The sequence below is a fragment of the Pongo abelii genome, chromosome 3 (genome assembly GCF_028885655.2).
Source record: "Pongo abelii isolate AG06213 chromosome 3, NHGRI_mPonAbe1-v2.0_pri, whole genome shotgun sequence".
Classification (NCBI taxonomy): domain Eukaryota; kingdom Metazoa; phylum Chordata; class Mammalia; order Primates; family Hominidae; genus Pongo; species Pongo abelii.
Window position 1 is genome coordinate 7,432,567 of NC_071988.2, and position 21,511 is coordinate 7,454,077.

General features: G+C 46.4%; 1 protein-coding gene across 5 annotated transcripts in view; it reads right to left on the minus strand.

The window, feature by feature from the left end:
- Nucleotides 1-21,511, minus strand: part of STK32B (serine/threonine kinase 32B) — a 435,418-nt gene that overhangs the window by 38,991 nt on the left and 374,916 nt on the right. For all 5 annotated transcript variants that reach the window (NM_001133697.1, XM_024245627.3, XM_024245628.3 and 2 more), the window contains 2 exon segments: nucleotides 645-761; nucleotides 10,860-10,963. In NM_001133697.1, the coding sequence (NP_001127169.1) occupies nucleotides 645-761; nucleotides 10,860-10,963 (221 nt within the window).

Genomic DNA, 21,511 nt, shown 5'->3' on the forward strand with positions numbered 1-21,511 from the left:
GAGATACCCAATTTCTTAAAGGCCATGGAGTGAAAAGACTATGTGCAGCAGATTTAAACCCACATGCAGGCTGGGTGCAGTGGCTCAAGCCTGTAATCCCAGCACTTTGGGAGGCCGAGGCTGGTGGATCACAAGGTCAGGAGATTGAGACTATCCTGGCTAACATGGTGAAACCCCGTCTCTACTAAAAATACAAAAAATTAGCTGGGCATGGTGGCGGGTGCCTGTAGTCCCAGCTACTCTGGAGGCTGAGGCAGGAGAATGGCATGAACCCGGGAGGCGGAGCTTGCAGTGAGCCGAGATCGTGCCACTGCACTCCAGCCTGGGTGACAGAGTTAGACTCCATCTTAAAAAAAAAAAAAACCCACATGCATTAAGTATTTCTGTTTATTAGGAGCTTGTAGCAGAGTGACAAGAGACTAGGGGCTTGCTGTCACAGCCACCACTGTCCTCCGAGGTGTGGTGATCTGCACGCATCCCCATAACAGCGCTTATTCCACGGCATTTGGCATTTGAGCGCAGCTGATTTGATCATTTCTACCTCTGGTATGCCATTTGTATTCTCACCCCTTCGTTTGCTGATACGGCTGTTTCTACACTCACTGTAGCTCCCTGGCGGGGCAGGCTGGCAGCTGCCCCCTTACCTTCCTCAGCAGGGCCACCATCCCCTTGCACCACGTGGAGGAGTAGTGGACACGCTCCACCTTGAACATGTTGAGGATTTCATCAATGGGCGTGGCCGAGTGGATTTCGTACGGCCTCTGCAATCAAAGGACAACAGCCAGAATCAGAGACAGAGAGAGAGAGAGAGCCATTGGAAGGCACCATCCACGCATTTTAAGATTGTATGATTATGAGGGATGGTTTATTCTTCCTCTTCAAGTAACAGTGGGTGCTGCTCTTTCACGGCAGAGCAGGTGGCCCGAACCCATGTGCCCACAGTAACCAGGCCCAGGGGGCAGTGCAGGACCCGGCAGGTGGGTGCTGCTCCTGTGGCCACAGGATGTTAGGGGTGGCTCACCGAGGTCACACAGCCCATAAATGCCAGAGGTAGGACTCATTCTCAGCAGCTTAACACCAGAGTCCCTGCTCCAGTCACAGGCTTGGGGGCTGACTCTTGCCATCCACCAGGCACCCAGGGACACCTCCAGTAATAGCCCCCACCTGCTGGGCCTTGGCCGCCACTTTCGCTGTCCTGGCCGAACTGGCCCATGGCTGGGACAGAGCTGAGATGGCCAGTGTCTGGGTGTGGTTGGGGTGAGGGATGGAAGGACTCCAGCCTCGTCCCCTGACTTCTCAACTGTCCTCCCCTCCCCACGGTGAGGATGTGTAAGCTCTGCTCTTCCCCCAGTTTCCAAACTTGGCAGAAAATGAAGCCTCCTGACCACATTTTCTCAACATTGCCATGTGCAGTTTCTTGCTTCTAAGCCCCTCTCAAAGCTTGGGAAGATTTTCTTGACTATGACCCTGGGGACAAGGCTTGGAGTGCTTCTAAGCAGCAGTGCACTCCCGGTCCCCGCTCCCCCTGCCCTGACCCCCATGAACGTATCTCCCGGAGCCTCTCCAGCTGAACTGCGGCCCAAGATGTTTTCAGGTTGGTATTATGGCCACATGCTTTGGGATGACAAAAGCAACAGTTTCCCTGGCACGTGTGGTGGTGCAACAAACTGATCCTGGAGAAATCTGAGCGATGAATTCGTGATTAACCTAAATGAAGTTGATTGCCATTAGTATGTGCCAGTAAAATTATTGCTGTCTGTCTCCTCCACGAAGCTGTGGGCTGCTCAAAGGGGGAATTTGACCATGCTCATTTCTGTGTTCTCGGGGCCCCAGTAGTGTCTGTCATCGAGCAAGGTCCCAGAGCACGGCGACAGTGAACGTCTCAGTCCCTCCGCAGGTACTGAGCGCACGCTGACCCTGAGTCAGACACCATACTGGGATCCCACTGCCACCTTGGTCCCTGGGTTTGGGGTTTCCAGGTACACACTGTGAAAAAGCACTCACTTGTACTGGCTGCACCTTGAGTTCTTGCTTCAGAAAAGTTCCAAGAAGAAGCCCAGCCCTGCAAACCAGTAGGATCCGGAGATGCCTGAGTTGGGAACTAACTCCCCTTATCTCCATGCTGAAAACCGCACCCGGGGAGGAGCTGATTTCCTACGCATGCAGCGTATATAGAAGCATGATCTCCTTGCACTGACCTTACTGGCCACCCTCCCAGGTTGTGGTCACTGGACTGTCACCCACCATGTGATCAAGCCCACACATTGTGTGGGTAACACCGTGGCACTTAAGGCTCTGGCTCCAACCTCATGGAACCGCAATTCCCACAGGGCTGCTGCAGATAGAAGGCACCAGCCCAAAGGGGAAAGGGGTCCCGATCCCTGGGAGGGCTACAGTTCCCTGGAGTGAAGGGACACCTTTACCTTTACCAAACAGGGGGCCCTGGAGAAGATGTTGGCCCTGAGGGGTGCGCCTGTGCCCCCTCAGATGTGCACACCCAGAAGGGAGCTTTTTTTCCCGACTGCCACCTTCTCTCTTATCTGTTAATTGAGTGAGGACTTGTCCATTTCACCGTATAATAGGCAGAGCAAAACCAAAACCCGTGGGCTCTCTAGAAAGGCTAATTAACTTGATACACTAACATTTAAAAAATCTTTCTTCAATTTTTTTTAGTCTAATGCAAAGTGGTTACTTCCATGAATGAAAATTTTCTGCCCACTGCTGCGTGTGTGAGACCCCTTTGCACTTTGCCAGAAACAACTACCATAGTTAAAATGATGAGAGTCGATCTTAACTGAAAATGTCCCTTATGTGACACAAAGCCCATAGAATCTTTATGAGCTGGTGACTGTTAGCATGACCATTTCACAGAAGACAAAACCAAGGCACTATATCCTGGAGCTGGGCACAGAGGTGAAAGGCCAGGCAGTGTGAATCGCCAAGGCTCGCCTCTGACCACTGCTGTTACAGGGGAAATTGTGTCCCCCAAATTCATATGCTAAAGTCCTAGCCCCCAGGACCTCAGAATGTGACCTTATTTGGACACAGGCTCTTTAAAGAAGTAATCCAATTGAGTCATTAGAGTCGGTCCTAATTCTACATAACCTGAGTCCTTATAAAAGGGGGACTTTAAGGCACAGAAAGACATACAGAGGAAACACAATGTGAAGAAGACAGCCATCCACAAGCCAAGGAGAGAGGCCTGGAACAGTTCCTTCCCTCAGCCTCAGGAGGAACAAGCCCTGCCAACCGCTTCATCTCACACTTCTGGCCTTCAGAACTGTGAGAGAATAATTTTTGTTTAAGCCACCCAGTATGTGGATCTTAGTTACGGCCATCACAGGTAATGAACAGCAGCCCTCACCATCCACACACAGAGCTCTCACTCCAGGAGGTGGCTGACTTTGACTCTGCTCCTGTGATGAACTGGTGCCCTCTGTAGATGGGGCCCGGCATGAGCAGGACAGACATGGTCCCTCCTGCACTGAGCTCGCTGTCTTGGAGGGAGACGGGCAATAAAGAGTGGTCGGGGGTGGAATGAGTGCTGGGGAGGGAATCTATGGGGCTGCTGGGCATGTTTGGGGAAGGGGAGTTCTCTATAATCTCCACAGGTGCAGGGGCAGGAGACCCAGAGCTCAGGGCTACCACTGGGAGATGAGCTGGGGCTGAGTTCAGTTTTGGACATTTTTTTTTTTTTTTTTGAGACAGTTTCACTCTTGTCGCCTAGACTGGAGTGCAATGGTGTGATCTCAGCTCACTGCAACCTCCACCTCCCAGGTTCAAGCGATTCTCCTGACTCAGTCTCCCAAGTAGCTGGGATTACAGGCCCTGCTAATCTTTTGTATTTTTAGTAGAGACTGGGTTTCACCATGTTGGCCAGGCTGGTCTCGAACTCCTCACCTCAGGTGATCTGCCCGCCTCAGCCTCCCAGAGTGCTGGGATTACAGACATGAGCCACTGCACCCGGCCGTTTTGGACTATTTATAATTGCTCCTTCCTGTCTTTTTTGCCTTTTAATAAAACAGTTCTGCCCAACACAGTCCCACCCCTACCCTGAAAGCCCAGCTGTTGGAGGTGCAAAGACCCTGGATAATGATGCGGCACTTCGTCCCTCATTTCAAACGTCAGGAAACTGAGGCTGGGAGATGAAAAGAGACTTTCCCAATGTCCCCGATTCTCATCCCCTGGTCTTTCTGCGGTGCCACCAGAGACCCAGAATCCAAGCACCCAACTTGAACACCAGCCAGAAACAAATGTAAATGTTTTCTTATCATTTACATTTCATTCCCTGTTTCCTTATTGGTCATTCAAGGTGCTCATCAATTCTGCTTTTCCACTGGACTTCCACGTGAGCTACTCTCTCTCTCTCTCTCTCTCTCTCTCCCCCCAATCTCTGTAATTCTCTCTCCTTCCAGAGGCAACCGGACAAATTACAAAAACAATGATGATAATAATAACTCCAATGCGCTAGGAAGTCAGTGCAGGAAATACATTTAGAAATGAGTTTGGAACATGATGACTAAAACAAGTTCCACAGCTTTAGGCTCCAGGTTCAGCCGTCATCTGTTTGAGTGGTTGTAGAAAAACGTAGGTTCTTTTATAAGATGACTGGCAAATATTAAGATCAATATCCTGTCTGCTGGTACTGATGCTGAGTTCTCTCACTCGCTGGCCTTAGGATGTGCTGCGTCAGAACACCAGGTGGTATTTATAAGGTAAAGTAATTCCATGTACTGCTGGTAAAAGCAATTTTAGCAGTGGGACATTGGATATACTTATTATGGAGTGTGGGTGTGTCTCTATTCCAGGAAACTTGGTTTCCAAAAAAATTTTGCCAATTTACCAAAAAATAGAAGACAGAGGAAAAGAATTGCCGGATGTCTGTCATTTTAACTGTTAAAGTTGAGCTGGGCCTTGAAGACCATCTAATCCAATTTTTTTTTCCCAAAATATTTTTACTCAAAATCCCAAACACAGAACAGATGAAAGTGAAGAACAGTTCCTTCGGCAATTTAAACCTCCAAAGCCCAGAGAAACACTTTCCCTGCCTCTGGAACTATTGAATCATCTCTGCAGGGTCCTAGAGTCTGGGAAACACAGATTGAAAACACTGAAAAATTCACAAAGGTCCTTCCTCCTCCTTTGAATGGAGATCACAGACTCCATTACCTCCCAGGCTTGTGACTCCTGGCACAGTGCTCTACTGGCTCCCTTGGTGAGGTTACATGGTCCTGCTTCTCCAGGTTCAGCCCACCCAAGCCTTGTACATCCAGCGGTACTCAGTGCTGCACTCTCACCTCTCGGGGGAGCTCTGGGCACCCTCCCTCCACTCGCTGGCCTCTCTGTACCCTCAATCTTCTCTGTCTACCCATTCCTAAGGAGAAGTGCTGACTGGGGTCAAAGGCAAGGGTAACACCAGGTCAGGGAGGTGGTTGGTGGGTGAGCAAAGAGGGTAAAGTCCTCATGTCCCCATGGAGTGGGCACCAAGAAGCACAGAATGTGGATGGGAACCCATCTCTGCTCATGAAGCCCACAGGCCTTACATGCTAACGGTCAGCAAACAGGTATGATCCAGCCTCTGCTCTCAGTGCCTGTCTCTAGTGCTTGAAGGGTGCTAAAGTGGGAAGGATGCAGGCTTTCAAGCAGGTCCTCCCAGGGTAGAAGTCCTAGGGGGATGTGAAAGGGGCAAGGGGTCCTTGAAAGCCCACTCCATGGGGGTGCAATGCAATGTGCTAATGGCCTCACATGCAGGATCCCACTTAGTCCTCCTGGTTGTTCTATGGCTGTGGTTCTCAATCAGGGACAACTGTCCCCCAGGGGATATTTGGCAATGTTTGGAGTCATTTTGGGTTGTCATAACTGGGTGGGGAGTTCTGCTGGCATCTGATGGGTGGAGGCCAGTGATGTTGCTGAACATCCTAACAACGCACAGGACAGCCCCGCACCACAAAGCATCATCTGGCCTCAAATGTCCGTAGTGCCGAGGTGGGGAAACCTGTGCCATGGGCCTGTACTACTATTCTCCCCATTTTATAGATAAGAAACAGGCTCACTGAAGATGACTGAGAGTCTAGGTGGCAAAGTCAGGATTTGAACCCAGACATACGTGGTTCTATGTATAATATGACCACTGTGCTGTCACTTTCCTGCTTAGGTACCATGGATAGTACCACACTACCTACAGAGTAAAGCCAAATGTCTCCAGCTGGCCTCAGGTCCTTTATAGACTGTCCCCTCACTATCCTTCTGACAGGTGGGTAGGCCAAAATGTTTGTTGAATCAGCCCTAGCTTCCACTTCTCTACCTGCGCTCACACTATTCCTTCCAACCATTCATATGTGACCGAACATCAATGTCTCCTCCCCCTGAAATTCTCCTCTGCTCCTCTAAACCTAAGTCAGCAGAGCTTTAGCTGCATTTACCAGTCTTCTGGAATCATCACTGTGTGTTTACTTACTTATTTGCATAATAATCCGCATGTCTCCTGTGTGCCAGACACCGCCTATGCCCTGATTACATTTTCTCATGTAATCTCACAGTGACCCTGCAGGTGGGCCTGATAAACCTTCTTTTATGAATGAGGAAGCCAGGGCTCAGATGAGGTAAGTGACTTAGCCCAAATCACAGCACCAAGAAGCACAGAGTATGGATGGGAACCCATCTCTGCTCATGAAGCCCATTGGCCTTACTTGCTAATGGTCAGCAAGCAGGTGTGATCCAGCCTCTGCTCTCAGTGTCTGCCTCTAATGCTTGAAAGATGCTAAATTGGGAAGGACACAGGCTTTCCAGCAGGTCCTCCCAGGGCAGAAGTACTAGGAGGATGTTTCCTGAGTGCCAGCCATTCATCAGTCATGGAGCTGGGTAATTAACATAATCAGAATCATTTAATTCTCAAAGCAATCCTATTGGGTAGATATAATTACTAATTTCTTCTTGTTAACACAAAAGGATTCTGAATATTCAGTCTGTTTAAAAGCCTTGCTTAGGAACCCAGATGGGGTACCTGGTTAGAGCCAGGGTTTGAACCTGTGAGATTCCTCTAAGATTATTTTTCTCTATTATAAGGTAGCAGCTTTTGACTGAGTAAGGGGAAAATAATTTCTAGCCATTAGAGCTGTCTAAGAGTGAAAAAGATTCTTTCTGAAGGTACGGCACTCCCTGGATCCTGAGGATAATCAATGAACAGATGGGTGCTCACCTGTCAGAGAGAATTTGAGGTTTGTTGGGACAATGGCTGGCTAAAGATCTGTCCATCTCTTCTCTGTGGATGTGGTCAGGGGAAGGGAGATCTCCTCATACCTCTTTCCATAGTGTTCTCTGGAGAGGCAGTAGTCAGAGTGCCAGGGTGACTGGGGCACCAAAAGGAATTCTGACAAGTGGCACCTACTTGGGCCTTTTTCTTTCACTCAGCAGGCCTGCCAGGATAGCTCTCTTATCAAGAGCTAAGATTCTAGTTTGGCTCAGAGAGAAGTTGGATCCTATTTATGTCTCTTGTCTAGCCTACAAGCTCCAACCAAAAGCACAGGGTTCTCTGCATCAATGATTCCCAATGTTTTTGGCACCAGGGACTGGTTTTGTGGAAGACATTTTTTTCCATGGACTAGGGTTGTGGGGATGGTTTCAGGATGATCCAAGTGCATTACATTTATTGTACACTTTATTTCTATTATTATGATATTGTAATATATAATGAAATAATTATACACCTCACCATAATGTAGAATCAGTGGGAGCCCTGAGCTTGTTTTCCTACAACTAGGCAGTCGCATCTGGGGGTGATGGGAGACAGTGACAGATCATCAGGCATTAGATTCTCATAAGGAGGATGCACCCTAGATCCCTAGCATGTGTAGTTCACAAGAGGGTTCACGCTCCTATGAGAGTCTGATGCTACCGCTCACCTCACAGGACGGGGAGCTCAGGTGGTGAGCCAAGTGTGTGAGTGGTGAGTGACGGGGAGCAGCTCTAAATACAGATGAAGCTTCCCTGGCTCACTTGCCATTCACCTTCACCCCCTGCTTTGCTGTGCGGCCAGTTCCTAACAGGCCACAGGCTGGTACCCAGCCCCAGGGGTTGCAGAACCCTGGTCTGCACTGTGGTCTCAAACCTGCCAATGGGACTTGGCCCCTCTGCTGTCCATAAAGCGTGCTTGGCTCCTCATGAGGAGAAACAGCTGTTTTCCTGGGTCTCTGGCTAACAAGCCATATTAATATCAATTTTCCACCCCTTATTTTCAATGCGTTCCAACTTTAAGATCCTAGAACAATATTGGGAATTCCCACTATGACCTTTTTATTTGAGACAGAGTCTTGCTCTGTCACACCCAGGCTGAAGTGCAGTGGCACGATCTTGGCTCACTGCAACCTCCGCCTCTGGGGTTCAAGCAATTCTCCTGCCTCAGACTCTCGAGTAGCTGTGATTACAGGCACCCGCCACCATGCCAGGCTAATTTTTTTGTATTTTTAGTAGAGGCGGCGTTTCACCATATTGGCAAGGCTGGTCTCGAACTCCGACCTCAGGTGATCCGCCCTCCTCAGCCTCCCAAAGAACTGGGATTACAGATGTGAGTCTATGACTTTCTTTCCTCTTTTGGACATAAGGAGCTCCCTGGATCCTACCCAAGGATGTTGTCATTGACATCACTGAGGAATTGCAAGAGGAGGGGATAACTCCTAAATTTACATAGTCCATGGATAAATATGAGTGTTTTCCAGCACAGCTTTTTGACTAAATCAACTGTTTCCAGTATGAAAAACAGAGAATAAATTATTTGCATAAACCTGTTGTCCTTTGGGTCAAAGAAGAAGCCAGTCAAATATATCTGGGAGAAAGATTTACAGCAGTACATAACAGGCGGTGTTCTTTCATTCTATTACTTTGTCTCCACGCTAAAGGCCTAGATCCCCCATCATTTGCTTCTTCCTCTTCCAAGAAGCATTGTCCTTGAAAATAGCATCTGGATCTTTCAGCAGAAAACTCAGAAGAATTAAAAAATAAAATAAAATAGTTTATTTGTGAATCAGCAGGGACCACTCCATCCTTGGGGCTTTTTGCCAAGCTATCATCTTTGATTGTACTGACCCATGAGGAATGACTGCCAATATCTTTTCTGTTGGCAGGAGCCCAGTCACGTTTAGGGCAACTGCTCGCCCAGGTCATTGCTGTGATTGATTACATAAGATTAACAGCCTCTGGCGGATGCCTGTGTGCTCTGGTTCCTATGACATCGTGGACCCTCATATTCCTCCTCTGAGCATATATATCAAAGGAAACAGCTGACAAGAAACGAACAGAGCAGGAACACCACACAGGCACCTGTCTTACACAGCCCCGCAGCAGCTCACAGGTAAACCTGTGGGACATTAATTCTCTTCATTCAGTGAACAAGCTCATATTTGCTTTGCATTCTAAGAATGCAATGTATAGTAATTATGTTTTTGAGGAATTCAGGGGAAATAATTGAGATCAAGAGCAGAAAATTGTTGCTTAACTACGGGGTGACAATACTTATTTGCACTCACAGTGTTCATGGTGTACAAACTGCTCTCATCACTCATTCATTCATTCATTTATTCATTCAACAAACATTCAGTCAACACCCATTATAACCATACAATGGGACACCCACAATGAATAAGACACCATCATGCCCTCAAGGAAGGTACCTTCTATGGGCATGAATATGCATGTATGCAAATGACTGAAACAACATTATAATTGCAGCCTGTGGGAGAATCTGGCTCTTTGCTTCTGTCAGCTCTGTGCTGGGCACTGGCGCTATGGAGACAAGTCTCAGGCAAACCATGTCTCCCACAGTCCAGGAACCCAGGAATCCTAAAACTCCAGCTCCACTAAATAGACAGAAAGGATCTTACTATCCCCGTTGGACCAATGAGGAAACCATGGTCCTGAGACATGGTGAAGCGACATCCTTTTCAAATGATACTTGTGCAAAGAAATAACACCTCAAAATGAATTTTAGTCAAAGTTCTTTCTTTTTCTGAGACAGGGCCTCACTCTGTCACCTAGGGCTAGAGTGCAGTGGCGCCATCATGGCTCAATGCAGCCTTGACCTTCCAGACTCAGGTGATTCTCTTGCCTCAGCCTCCCAAGTAGCTGAGACTACAAGCGAGTGCCACCACGCTCAGCTATCTTTTTTTTTTTAATTATTATTATTTGGAGAGATGGAATCTCCTTATGTTTCCCAGGCTGGTCTCAAATTCCTGGGCTCAAGCAATCCTCCCACCTCAGCCTCCCAAAGTGCTGGGATTACAGTGCTGAGCCACTGTGCCTGGCCTAGACATAATACTTTCTGCTCAAATAAAAAAATGTGTTATTACAGCCACCAAATAGCCCCATTAATCATCTTCAGCTAGTAAATTTAAATGCAGTAAATACAAATACGTACTGAATGTCCCATTTTTATAGGACACTGAGTTACATATTCAGGGAAGATGTGAAACAGAAAAAAGAAGCATGGTCTTCACCTTTAAAGATTTCCCAATCAGCTAGAAAATCAGACATGGAGACCTTGTGTTGTGGGTTCAAAGAAGACAGTGTTTGAAACCACGAGGCCAAGGCGCTTTGATGTTTGACCTTGTCACTGATCCGCTGTGGGCCTTTGTGTAAGACCCTCCCCCTCTGGATGCCTCTTTCCCATCTGTACAATGAGAGGGTTGGACCAGAAAGCTCAGGGCATTCATAGGCGGCACACAGGCATCAAGACTGAAACCTGGGGGGCGGTGACTCCACCAGTGCTCCTTCCTGCACTGTGTGCCCTGCCGACTCTGCCTGTCCAGGTACAACTTGAGCCCCCACTGCACAGCCCCTCGTGTGCACCGCACAGGTGCCCGTCTTACCCAGCCCCGCAGCAGCTCATAGGCTGTGACGCCCAGGGACCACCAGTCGACAGGGTACGAGTATCCAGGGCCTCCGTCCATGTACACCTGGAATACTTCTGGAGCTGCCAACGAGAGGACAAAGAGAACATCATTGTGTGTCCCAGTTTATGGCCACCACCCCTTAGAGAGGGGACAAGGAGAGAAATCGAGCTTGGTTATTTTTTTTATTTTTATTTTTTGAGATAGAATTTTGCTCTGTCGCCCAGGCTGGAATGTAGTGGCGCAATCTCGGCTCCTCTGCCTCTTGAGTTCAAGCGATTCTCCTTCCTCAGCCTCCCGAGTAGCTGAGATTACAGGCACCTGCCACCATGCCTGGCTAATTCTGATATTTTTAGTAGGGATGGGGTTTCACCTTGTTGGCCAGGCTGGTCTCGAACTCTTGACCTTAGGTGATCTGCCTGCCTCAGCCTCCCAAAGTGCTGGGGTTACAGGAGTGAGCCATCGCATCCGGTCAGAAATCTAGCTTTTTTGGACAGTAAAACCTGTACTTTTTTCACTATGCCATGTGGTTTTTATCCTCAGTAAGCCATGAGCTGTCTGAGAACAAGTTACAGGCATCACAGGAAGCACTGGCGTGACACTGCCGGGTGGAATGCAGATGGGATGCCCTGAGGGGGGCATGAAAGGGCTGTCCACTTGGCGAAAGGGAAGACATGCCCCTGGAGGGGCTAGATTGGTGGAGCATGTTCGCTGGGAGAACTGGTGGGGTAAACCCAGAGTGAAGAAGAGGAGGAACAGAGCCCCCAAGGGGTTGAGAACCTTGATAAATGGACACTTAGAGCTCTCTGTGCCTGGGGCCTATCTCACGGACAACTATATTTTAGCATAGGTGACGTCTAACATGAACTACCCACAATGGGTAAATCCACAAGACAGAAAGCAGATTGGAGGTTGCTAGGGGCTGTGGGTGGGGAGGGGAGGGTGGGTGCACCTCCTTCATGGGCACCGGTTTTCCTTTGGGGTTGATGAAAACAGATGGGTTGGAACTAGACAGAGGTGGTGGTCACACAACATGGTGAATGCACTAAATGCTACTGAATTGTTCACTTTCAAATGGCTAATTTCATCTTATGTGAATTTCACCTCAATAGAAAAAATACAGCGAAGGGGATGGAGGCCCAAGAGTGGTGGACCCTTATTCTTCAGGGTACTGCATTTGTCCTGGGGTCCTTGTCCCTCATCACTCTCCAAGGGGCTGAGTGGTGGGTTATCTCAGTGCCTCACCCCCGCCTCACTAAGCCAGGAGTGCATTGTAGGGTCTAATTGTCTATGTGAGCTTCCAGGAACATTTTGTGAAATGTTGATTATTTCTAGTAAATTAATTTGCAGGCATAATTCCATTTTACAGTTGTCAGAGCAGCCGAAATCTGCCTCGGGGAGCCACAACCTGTTGTGATTAAAGCTGGCTCAACTCAGTTTCTAGATGGGCATTCACTCAGCATGGAAAGAAGATCCAGGATGAGTTGACCTGGGGGCGCTGGCTGGGCAGCTTCACACATAAGTCTGACCAGCAGCCACATTCTAGTTGCCCCTTGGCGATATTCTCCATTTGCTTCACATTTTCTAAGTGCACTTTCACCCACGGGTTCTCGTTTCCTCTTCACAACAGCCTCTGGGACATGTTTTACAGGGGAGGTTCAGAGAAGGCCAGCAGTATGAAGAGGTCACACAGCCAGGAAATGCAAAGCTGAGATGCACATTACAGGTCTGCTGAATTCCTGTTTGAAGTAAGGTTCATCTCAACATTTCATTCAGCACAAACTACATACTCAGTGCCACATGGTGGAATGGTGCACTTGGGAATTTGAGAACATGTCCCTTAGATTATTTGGTCCTTACAAAGGAACTGACATTGTGCCCTGGGAAACAGGAAGATCGCTGGTGCTGCTGGAGTTACTTGTTAGTAATAAGCTACTTACCTTCTCTTCGCCTCAGTTGTGTAGAATGTAGATAATAATAATGGTTTATTCATTGGGCTGTTGTGAGGATTAAGTAGATTAAATAAGATAATCTATACCAAGAGTTTAGCAGGATGCCTGGCCCGTAGTGAGTGCTCCATGAACACTAGGCATTACTAACAGTCAAATCACTCCAACCTCTGCTTCCTCTGCCATGCTTGGCCTCCCCATCGTCCATCAGTTACCCAAAACAGAAATCTGGGAACCCTCCTAAATGCCATCCTCCTCAGCCTCATGAATGATCAGTCTCCGAATTCTGTGTGTTTTGTATTTTCAGCATCTTTTTGTCTGCCTCTTCCTATCGGTGATAGATCATCCTGGCTCCAAAGTCAGTGATCACACTTGTTCATTAAGCATTGGATGAGTGAATATTTAATGCTTTCCTAGTACATGCTGGGCACTGAGCTGTGCTATTCCGAATCCCACCTGGATCCCACCACTGAGCCCAAAGCTGGGCTTCAGCCTACAGGGACTTCCTTCCCTGCACCAGAGCGTGTGCCTGTTCCTCTTCTCAGTCCTGAGGGCTTGAGAGAAAAGGAGTCCCGTCATGCTGGCCCAGCCCACAAGCTCCAATAGCACAGGGTGCACCCAGCAGTACAGAATGGCTGTGTGTGCCGAGGTGTTCACCATCAATCCTTGTCATGCCTGGCAGCCCCAGGTCCATTCAGAACTCAGGGTAGAAGCAACAGCAGAATGATCCTGTCCTGGCTGTCATGACCAGTCAAGTGACAAATGTCTGCAGTCCTAGAGAGGGTGACATTCCCTCCTCCCCCATACACTTGGAGCTGATGACAGAACACAACAATATTGATGTCATAATCCCTATGCCACCAAAATGATGTCACTGGCTGCTCAGAATCCCAGCACTTAGACGTGAGAGAACTACACAGGTTTAGAGCTGGAAGGACAGGTATGAGCCACATATCTGAACAACAGCAAACGTGATTTACCAGGTGCCATGTTAAGGATTATATGTGTATTACCTCTTTAATTCCCCCAACCACCCAACAGGATAAATGCTACGATGATCTTCATTTTTCTGATGAGGAGGCAGAGGCATTTGGAGGTGTAGTGGGCCGAATCATTGCCCCCTAAAAGCTATGTTCAAGTCCCAACTCCTGGGACCTGTGAATAGGGCCATATTTGAAAATAAAGTCTTTGTAAATGTAATCAAGTATCTCAAGATAAAATCATCCTGGATTTAGATTGGGCCCTAAATCCAAAGACTGATGTCTTTATAAGAGAAAGGAAAGATCTGAGACACAGAGAAGACGGCCATGTGAAGACAAAGGCAGATTGGAGCGATGTGGCCACCAGCCAAGGAAGGCCTGGAGCTGCTGGAAGCTGAAAGAGGCAGGAAGAATCCTCCCGTGGGGTCTTCCGAGGGCACATGGCCCTGCTGGCCCCTTGATATTGGACTTTCAGTCTCCACAACTGTGGGAAAATGAACTTCTATTGTTTCAGGCCACTCAGTTCGTAGTAATTTGTTTCGCAGCCACAAGAAATGAATACAAAGGGTAAGGAACTTGCCAAGGTCACCCAGCTAGCACAGCAGAGCTGGGATTAGCATCTCTTGGTTTTCTGACTCCAGGGCCCTTTCCCCTGTACTGGGCAACTGCCAGGAGTAATTGAGTTACCCGGGGATTAGTGCCCTGGTGCACCCTTCCACCCTCCTTCCTTCCCTCCCAGGGCCTGGTGCTCAGCCCAGTATACAGAAGGCACTTAATAAATGTGCGGACTGGCTCTTTCACCCTGATGCCACAGGACTTGTCTGGCTCACTGATGTCTGCATCAGAGGTGGAAACAGCTCATAGCATCTCGAGATGTCAACATCGTAGGGCTGAAGGGTCCCTTGAAACTCATCGTGTTCTCCACACCTCCTTGTTAGAATTGGACATTGGGCCTGAGGAGGAAGAGTGGCTTGCCTCAACCGCCCAGTAGTACCACTGAGGTCAAGTCTAGAAATCTTGGTCCTGACTCCTAGGTTCAGGGAATTCCCATGACTGTCACAGTGATATTCGGCTGCCAATTCTGCATGATTCTACCTCCTAATAACGTGTGTACCCTCCCTTCCTCACCTTTGCTCACATACTGCTCATGTTCTGATGCTCGTTTTCCCTTCTAGTCCCGTAGCAGCAGCATAGCTTCCCAGCTGGGCCTCTGGACCCTGAGACTCCTCCAATCTGTCCTTCTCACTGCTGACCAGGGAGTCAGTTTTCTGACATGCCACAGATGATGGTATTTCCCTGCTAAAAGATCTTCCCATCACGGTGGCTGTTTCATAAACTGTGTTCCTTGCAATGCCACTGGCTCCATGTCCTTCCAGCTCTAAACCTGTGTAGTTCTCTCGCATCTAAGTGCTGGGATTCTGAGCAGCCAATGACATCATTTTGGTGGCAAAGGGATTATGACATCAATATTGCTGTGTTCTATCATCATCCTCAGAGCCTTTCGTGTGCTGATGTGCTTTGGTGATGTTCACAGGGGCCCAACTCAGTAGCAGGCATGGCTTGGAAATGTATTTGACTTTATCCTGGAATCTTTCCTATTTTTAATTTTTGGTGGAACACAAGGTACTAGGGCTGGGGACCAGTCTGGCCCAGAGGGCAGTTCAAATCCATGGCCCAGCACTGAGGCCCCAAGCTGTCTTGTGCTGCCCCGCTTGCCTATGGCCACCCTGGCTCCATGCTGCGTGCTGTTCCTGGAACACCCTGTCTCTGTCTCTGTTCCTGACACTCTTTCCCAACTCACAGAAGGTGCAGCCCTAGGGTTTCGTCCTCCAGGAACCTACCATGTGCCAGACAAGGCTCTTCACAGGTACAGTGGACTCCTCAGAATAGGTCTCTGCTATTACCACTTCCTTACCGTCTCCCTCCCGCCCAGGCTGGACAGGGGCTTCCTCATTTCCCCCATGCTCTTCATCTCCTCATGCATTTTTGCTTAGTTGTCTCCCTTTTCTCTTGACTCCAAGCTCCTTGAGGGCAGAGACTGTCATGTTCTCTCTGGTGCCTCATCCCCTGCCTGGTACCAAGAGGATACGCAGGAAGAATTTGTTAACTGACTAAATAAATAAACGGTCATAATAAAAATAGCAAACACTTCTATTGCCCTTGTTGTGTGCCAAGCACTGTCTAAGCTCTTTACATCCTGCTAATTAAAACAGTTAATCTTTAAGGAGCATCTGCTCTGTGCAAAGTCTTGTTTTAAGAGTACTGATTCATCTTCATAACATGGGCTTTGAGCTAGCTGCTCAGGATTCTTGCAGAGGAAGGAGCCAGTTGCTCTGGGATGACACAGAAAAGGCTGGGACTGAGGACCCCCTGGGGCACGTGTGTGATAAAGACAGCTCTAGGGGCAGCCCTGGCTTACCAGGGCAGCAAACAACAGATCAAGCAGATAATCGTGGTAGGCTGTGGCCATGCCCAGAAAGGTAGTCCAGGGTCCAAAGCTTAGTTACACCTGCTTAGATTATAAATGAATAAAATTCCCCAAGGCCTTCCATGAAACAACAACAACAACTAAAGCTTCTTCCAATGTTTTGGTAAGGGGAATGGCCAACCCTGAATCTATTTATCAGCCATTGGAAATGCCAACTGTAACTGCCATCACGTCCACAGCATTCGTGCAGGGCTTTGCGGGGAACAGATGCCTCCACATGTCAGTCTTCCCATCCTTGAAGCACCATAGGCCATGGATGAAGAAGCTGAGGCCCACAGAGATTAGGGGGTATGTTCAGGGCCATGGAGATAATGAGTGAAGGAGCCCAGACTGGAATGTCAGTCTTGTAACTTTAAGGCCAGGGCTCAATACAGCTGTTCCGCTATTGTTATGAATAGTGGCTTTATTGACAATGCCAATAGTTGCAATATTAATGTGGCCATTTATTGAGCCTACTATGTGCCAGAAGCTCTTCTTAATTCTTTACATATGCTATTCATGTCTTGGAAAAGCTAACGTTTAGAGAGCACTTCTAGATGCTAGGGACTGTGCTCAGTGTCTGTGTGTTATCTCATGAGGGTCTATGTGTTATCTCGCGAGTGTCTATGTGTTATCTCACAAGGACCTTGTCAGGGGGGTACTACCTCCATTTCAGGAAACAAAGGCTTGGAGAGAGTAGGTACTACATCTGAGATGACACAGCTACTAAGGCTTATTTGAACCCAGTTCCATTCCCCAAGATCAACCAGAATGATGACAACCTAGTTCTGTCTCCTTCAAAGGCCATACATTTTCCAGCAATTATGCCATCTTTATAAACATGCTGAATATAAAAATCATATATCATATATATATATATACATGCACACATACAGCATATACTCTCTATGTTTTATATTCCAAAATTTCCTGATGTTCATAAATATTCTTAGTTTTGGTTGCAACTGAATTAGTCATCTATTAGTTTTGGTTCCAACTGAATTAGTAGATAAAAGAAGGATAATAAATGTGGTTTTACTATTAATAAAAATGATTTAAAATCCTCTTGAAACTGGATCTTGATTCACATTCCCTGACAGTGCCTGCTTTCTTGCCCATTGTCTTTCACTGCATGGGGTGCATGGTGCATGCTCTATGGATTCTTGTGAGTCCAAAATACACTGGGCGGACACTGGGCACCGGGGAACTCTGGCTGCCCTGCAATGGCCTGGAAAGATCAGCCTCACCTCCTGCTAACCATCTCTACCAATGGTTGAGCAATTCTGCCAATGAAAGTTTGAAATGAAAAGTGAGTTTTGATGCCAAGGAGCATTAGGGCATCATATAATGGGCCTTCCAGAAAAGCAGGAACATGGGGCGTGAAATGAGAGATCGCCTTTCTTTCCCTCAGAAATGTAGATGTGCGTGTGGTGGGATTTGCCCCCTCACTAACCACACAGAGTTTACTTCCTCATTAGACTAAAAATATGAAAAGCATACAATCACCTCCTAAAGTATAATTATTAGCCTGCTGCAGTGAGCTCTATGAATATTGCTGAAGGTTTTGATATTTGCGGTGGAGTGTGAAATGCTATTCAACATCTAGCTTGCGAGCTGACAGCCTTCCAGGATCTGTTTCCACAGGTGTTTGCTCTCTTCTTGACTGGGAACAAAGAATTACTAAATTTTGGCCTAGAGGGGGCCTTCAAGGTAATTTCCTTCCTCTCTTAAATGTTATAGACAAGGAGGCCAAGTCCGAATGGAGGAGTTAAATGACTTCTGGCCCAGCTGGGACTAGAACCCAAGTCTCCTACCCACTGATACTTTCTTCAAGGCAAGACCATGTCTCTAGCTTGCACATCCTGGCTGGCAGGATGGCCAGATCTGGGTAGCTAACACCCACTGGACACTTACACCTACAGGTCCCAAGGGTATAACTCAACCTGTCTGAAGCAAGCTTTCAAACTGCCCCTTCTCCTGGGTTCTCATTCTCAGTCACAGGGGTCTTTTCAGCAGCACAGTCAGAAACCTGGGAGTCAACTTCGACTCTAGGACTCTTTCAGCCTTTGTATTTGATCATTCAATTGGTCACCAAGACTTCTTTTCCCTTCCAGAAACTTCCTCTCTATCCTCCTCTCTATCCTCTACTCTGGTCCTTTTTCATCTCTGTCTGGTCTCATCGTTGCTCCCTCAACCACTTGCCTGTCTCCAGCCTGGGGCTCTTCAATCCCAACTCCAACTGCCCCTGAGAGACTTGTAAGTAGTAGAATCAGTGAAACAGAGGGGTTACAAAAGTGGTAATTACTCAGGCCTGCAACTGAACCTTAGCTCCCATGCTTACTGGCACAATGACCTTGGGTAAACTGCTTAATCTCTTATATGTACCACAGTTTACTCATCTGTAAGAAGGAATAACAATGTCTGCTACAAAATCTTATTGTGAAGAGAAAACGGCTATGTATATCTTGATTAAGCACATAGTAAGTGCTCAATAAACTGTATCTAGTATTATTGTTGTTATTATTCACATGTTCAAACTACTTGCTCAAAATCATTCCAAGTTTCCTATTTACTATGAATAAAGTTCAAGCTTTTTAGCAGGAAAACTTCCTAAAAACAGGCCCCAGGAACCATCATATTTGGCCACTATTCTTATTACACCCATTGTGCCAGCTTCAAAGAATAGGATATACTATATTTTGAATCATCAATGACTTTACCCTGCTTTTCATACTCATGAACTCCTATTCATACTTCAAGACTCAGACCACATTTCACTATGGAATGTTCATCAAGTTCCTTGCTATTCCTGTTTCCCATCTTACCCTCTCTCCTGGCAAACTACTAATACATCAATCTACGGTCTAGATTCTTACTAAACCTTTGCTAGTTCCTTATCATGCTATATTTTAATTAATAGTTACATGTCCATCTCCCCCACTGGGTAGCTCTCTGAAGGCAGAAACATGACTAAGTCAACTCCAGATTCAAAGGGATTAGCATGTAGCTGATCTAGAAGCAGATGCTTAATGCATCATAGTGGCAAAGAACTTAAGTCACAGAATTCCGGCTTTGAATCTCAATGGCTACCTTTGCTGGCTGTTTGTCACTGGGCAAGCATTTAACTTTGAGTTTCAGATTCCATGGACTAATACTAGCCCTTACCCCATAATGAGACAACTTATGTGACGCATTTACTTCAGAGATTGACACAAAGTAAGTTCTTAACAGATGTGAACTAGTTTTTGTTATAGTAATTCATTATTACTGAATGGACAATGAAATGAATGCATAAATGGAAGCCCAACTCATCAAGGTAATGATTCAAGAGCGCTGTCATAATTCATTGCATTAAAGTGTGCCGAGAAGCTGTGGAAAGAAGAGATAAGTAGCATGCCTGGCCTCTCTCTTAATCCTTTGGGGGGTAATTTATATTTCTTTGGCTCTTGGCTAGTCAAATGAACTCAGGTGTCACATGCTTACATATTAATTTGAGATAACATGAAACCACTGCATCAGTCTGATAATTTCTCTTTTTGGGAAGATGCATTGCTAGCAACAGAAAACTCATTTCACTGAAGTATGCAAGAAACTGTTCAGCTGTTGACCATTAGTATTTCACAGTTATGCACAGGAAGAAGAGGAAAGAACATTTAATTGGCTAATGGGTAAATAGGTAAGCTCTGATAAAGGGCGGAAATAAATGATGCACCAGTATCAGAAAGTTACTTCATGTTAAATGTGCCTGATTCAACCAGTAAATTTAAAAAAAAAAAGACTTTTGGAAGTTTTCATGGAGAAATGATGTTCTAACTGAAAGCACAGAATTAAAATCAGTGTATTTTACAGTCAATATGTGAAACTTGAGATGAACTTCTAAATAGCATATGAGATGACAGAAAAGTTAAGTTTATCTAGTACCACTCTCTTAAAGGATTCCAAATTCTCTATTTACCCAAGACAATTAATGTTCTTTAAAATTTTCCATTGAACTTGCTATAAAAAACCAAAAGCTATAATGTAGCACACAGGTAATACATGATCTGGCCCTACACACTTCTCAAGGGTTATCTTTCTTGCTGACTTTGCTCAGGTCACACTAGTTTTCTTTTGGTTCCATGGGCCAAGCTTCTTTTGCCTCAGGGCCTTAGCAAATGCAGTTTCATTTCCCTGCCATGATCCTGGGATCAGACCATTGGTGGTTTCCTATTGCTGGGAGAAAGATAGGTTCAATCTGAAATACCCCTAAGATCCCCAAGACCCATTGACACAGAGCCTACCTAAGACAGGCTGAACCAAAGCAGCAGATAACATTTACTCTCCCCACCCTCTGCCACATCAGCAAGTGTCAAGGAACTAGAAACAGAAGCTTATTGCTAGAGAACAGGAGCACAGAGAGAGACCCTATTTAAGGCACAGATTCACAGAGAAACCCTAAGTCAAAGGTGGAACAGGAACATTGAGGAAAACACTTTGGTAACCACACTAAAACCCAACTCTAAAGCTGGTATTTTGAAAATAACCACAGAACAACAAAACTCAAGTCAAGCTCAACTCCTAATTAGATTGACTCAATGCTACCTCCTCCTCCAAAGAAAACTAAATGCGTAGTAGTAAAAGAAACATGTCCATTTCCAGGCATAAACATTTTCCTTTACATCATGCAAAGATTTTAATAAAAAATTATCAGACACAGGACAAAAAAACAAAAACTCACTGTGAAGAGACAAAGAAATTAACAGAATCATACTCAGATATGAACTAGATGTTAGACCTAACAAACAAGGAATTTAAAACATTTCAAAGGCTCTAGTGGAAAGGTGGACAGCATGCATTAACAGACGGGGATTTCAACAGAAAGATAGAAACTATAAAAGCAGATGGAAATGCTAAAAACAAATGCCAAAACATAGTGCCAGAGATAAAGAATGCTTCCAATAGGTTTATCAATAGACTTGAAGATAGGTAAAAAAAAATTGCCTGAAGTGAAACACTAAGAGACAACAGTGTGGTGGGGGATGGGGAGAAGAGGGCATGCAAATATTGTGAGGGAAAATATCAAACATCTCACTTCGGGTTTTGAAATCCCAGAAGCAGAGTAGAGAGAGAATGGGTCAAAAATATATATATTTGCAGAGATAATGACCAAGAATTTTCTAAATATGATGAGTAATCAAACCACATATCCGAAAAGCTCAGAAAACACCAACCAGAGTAAACATAAAAAAAAAAAAA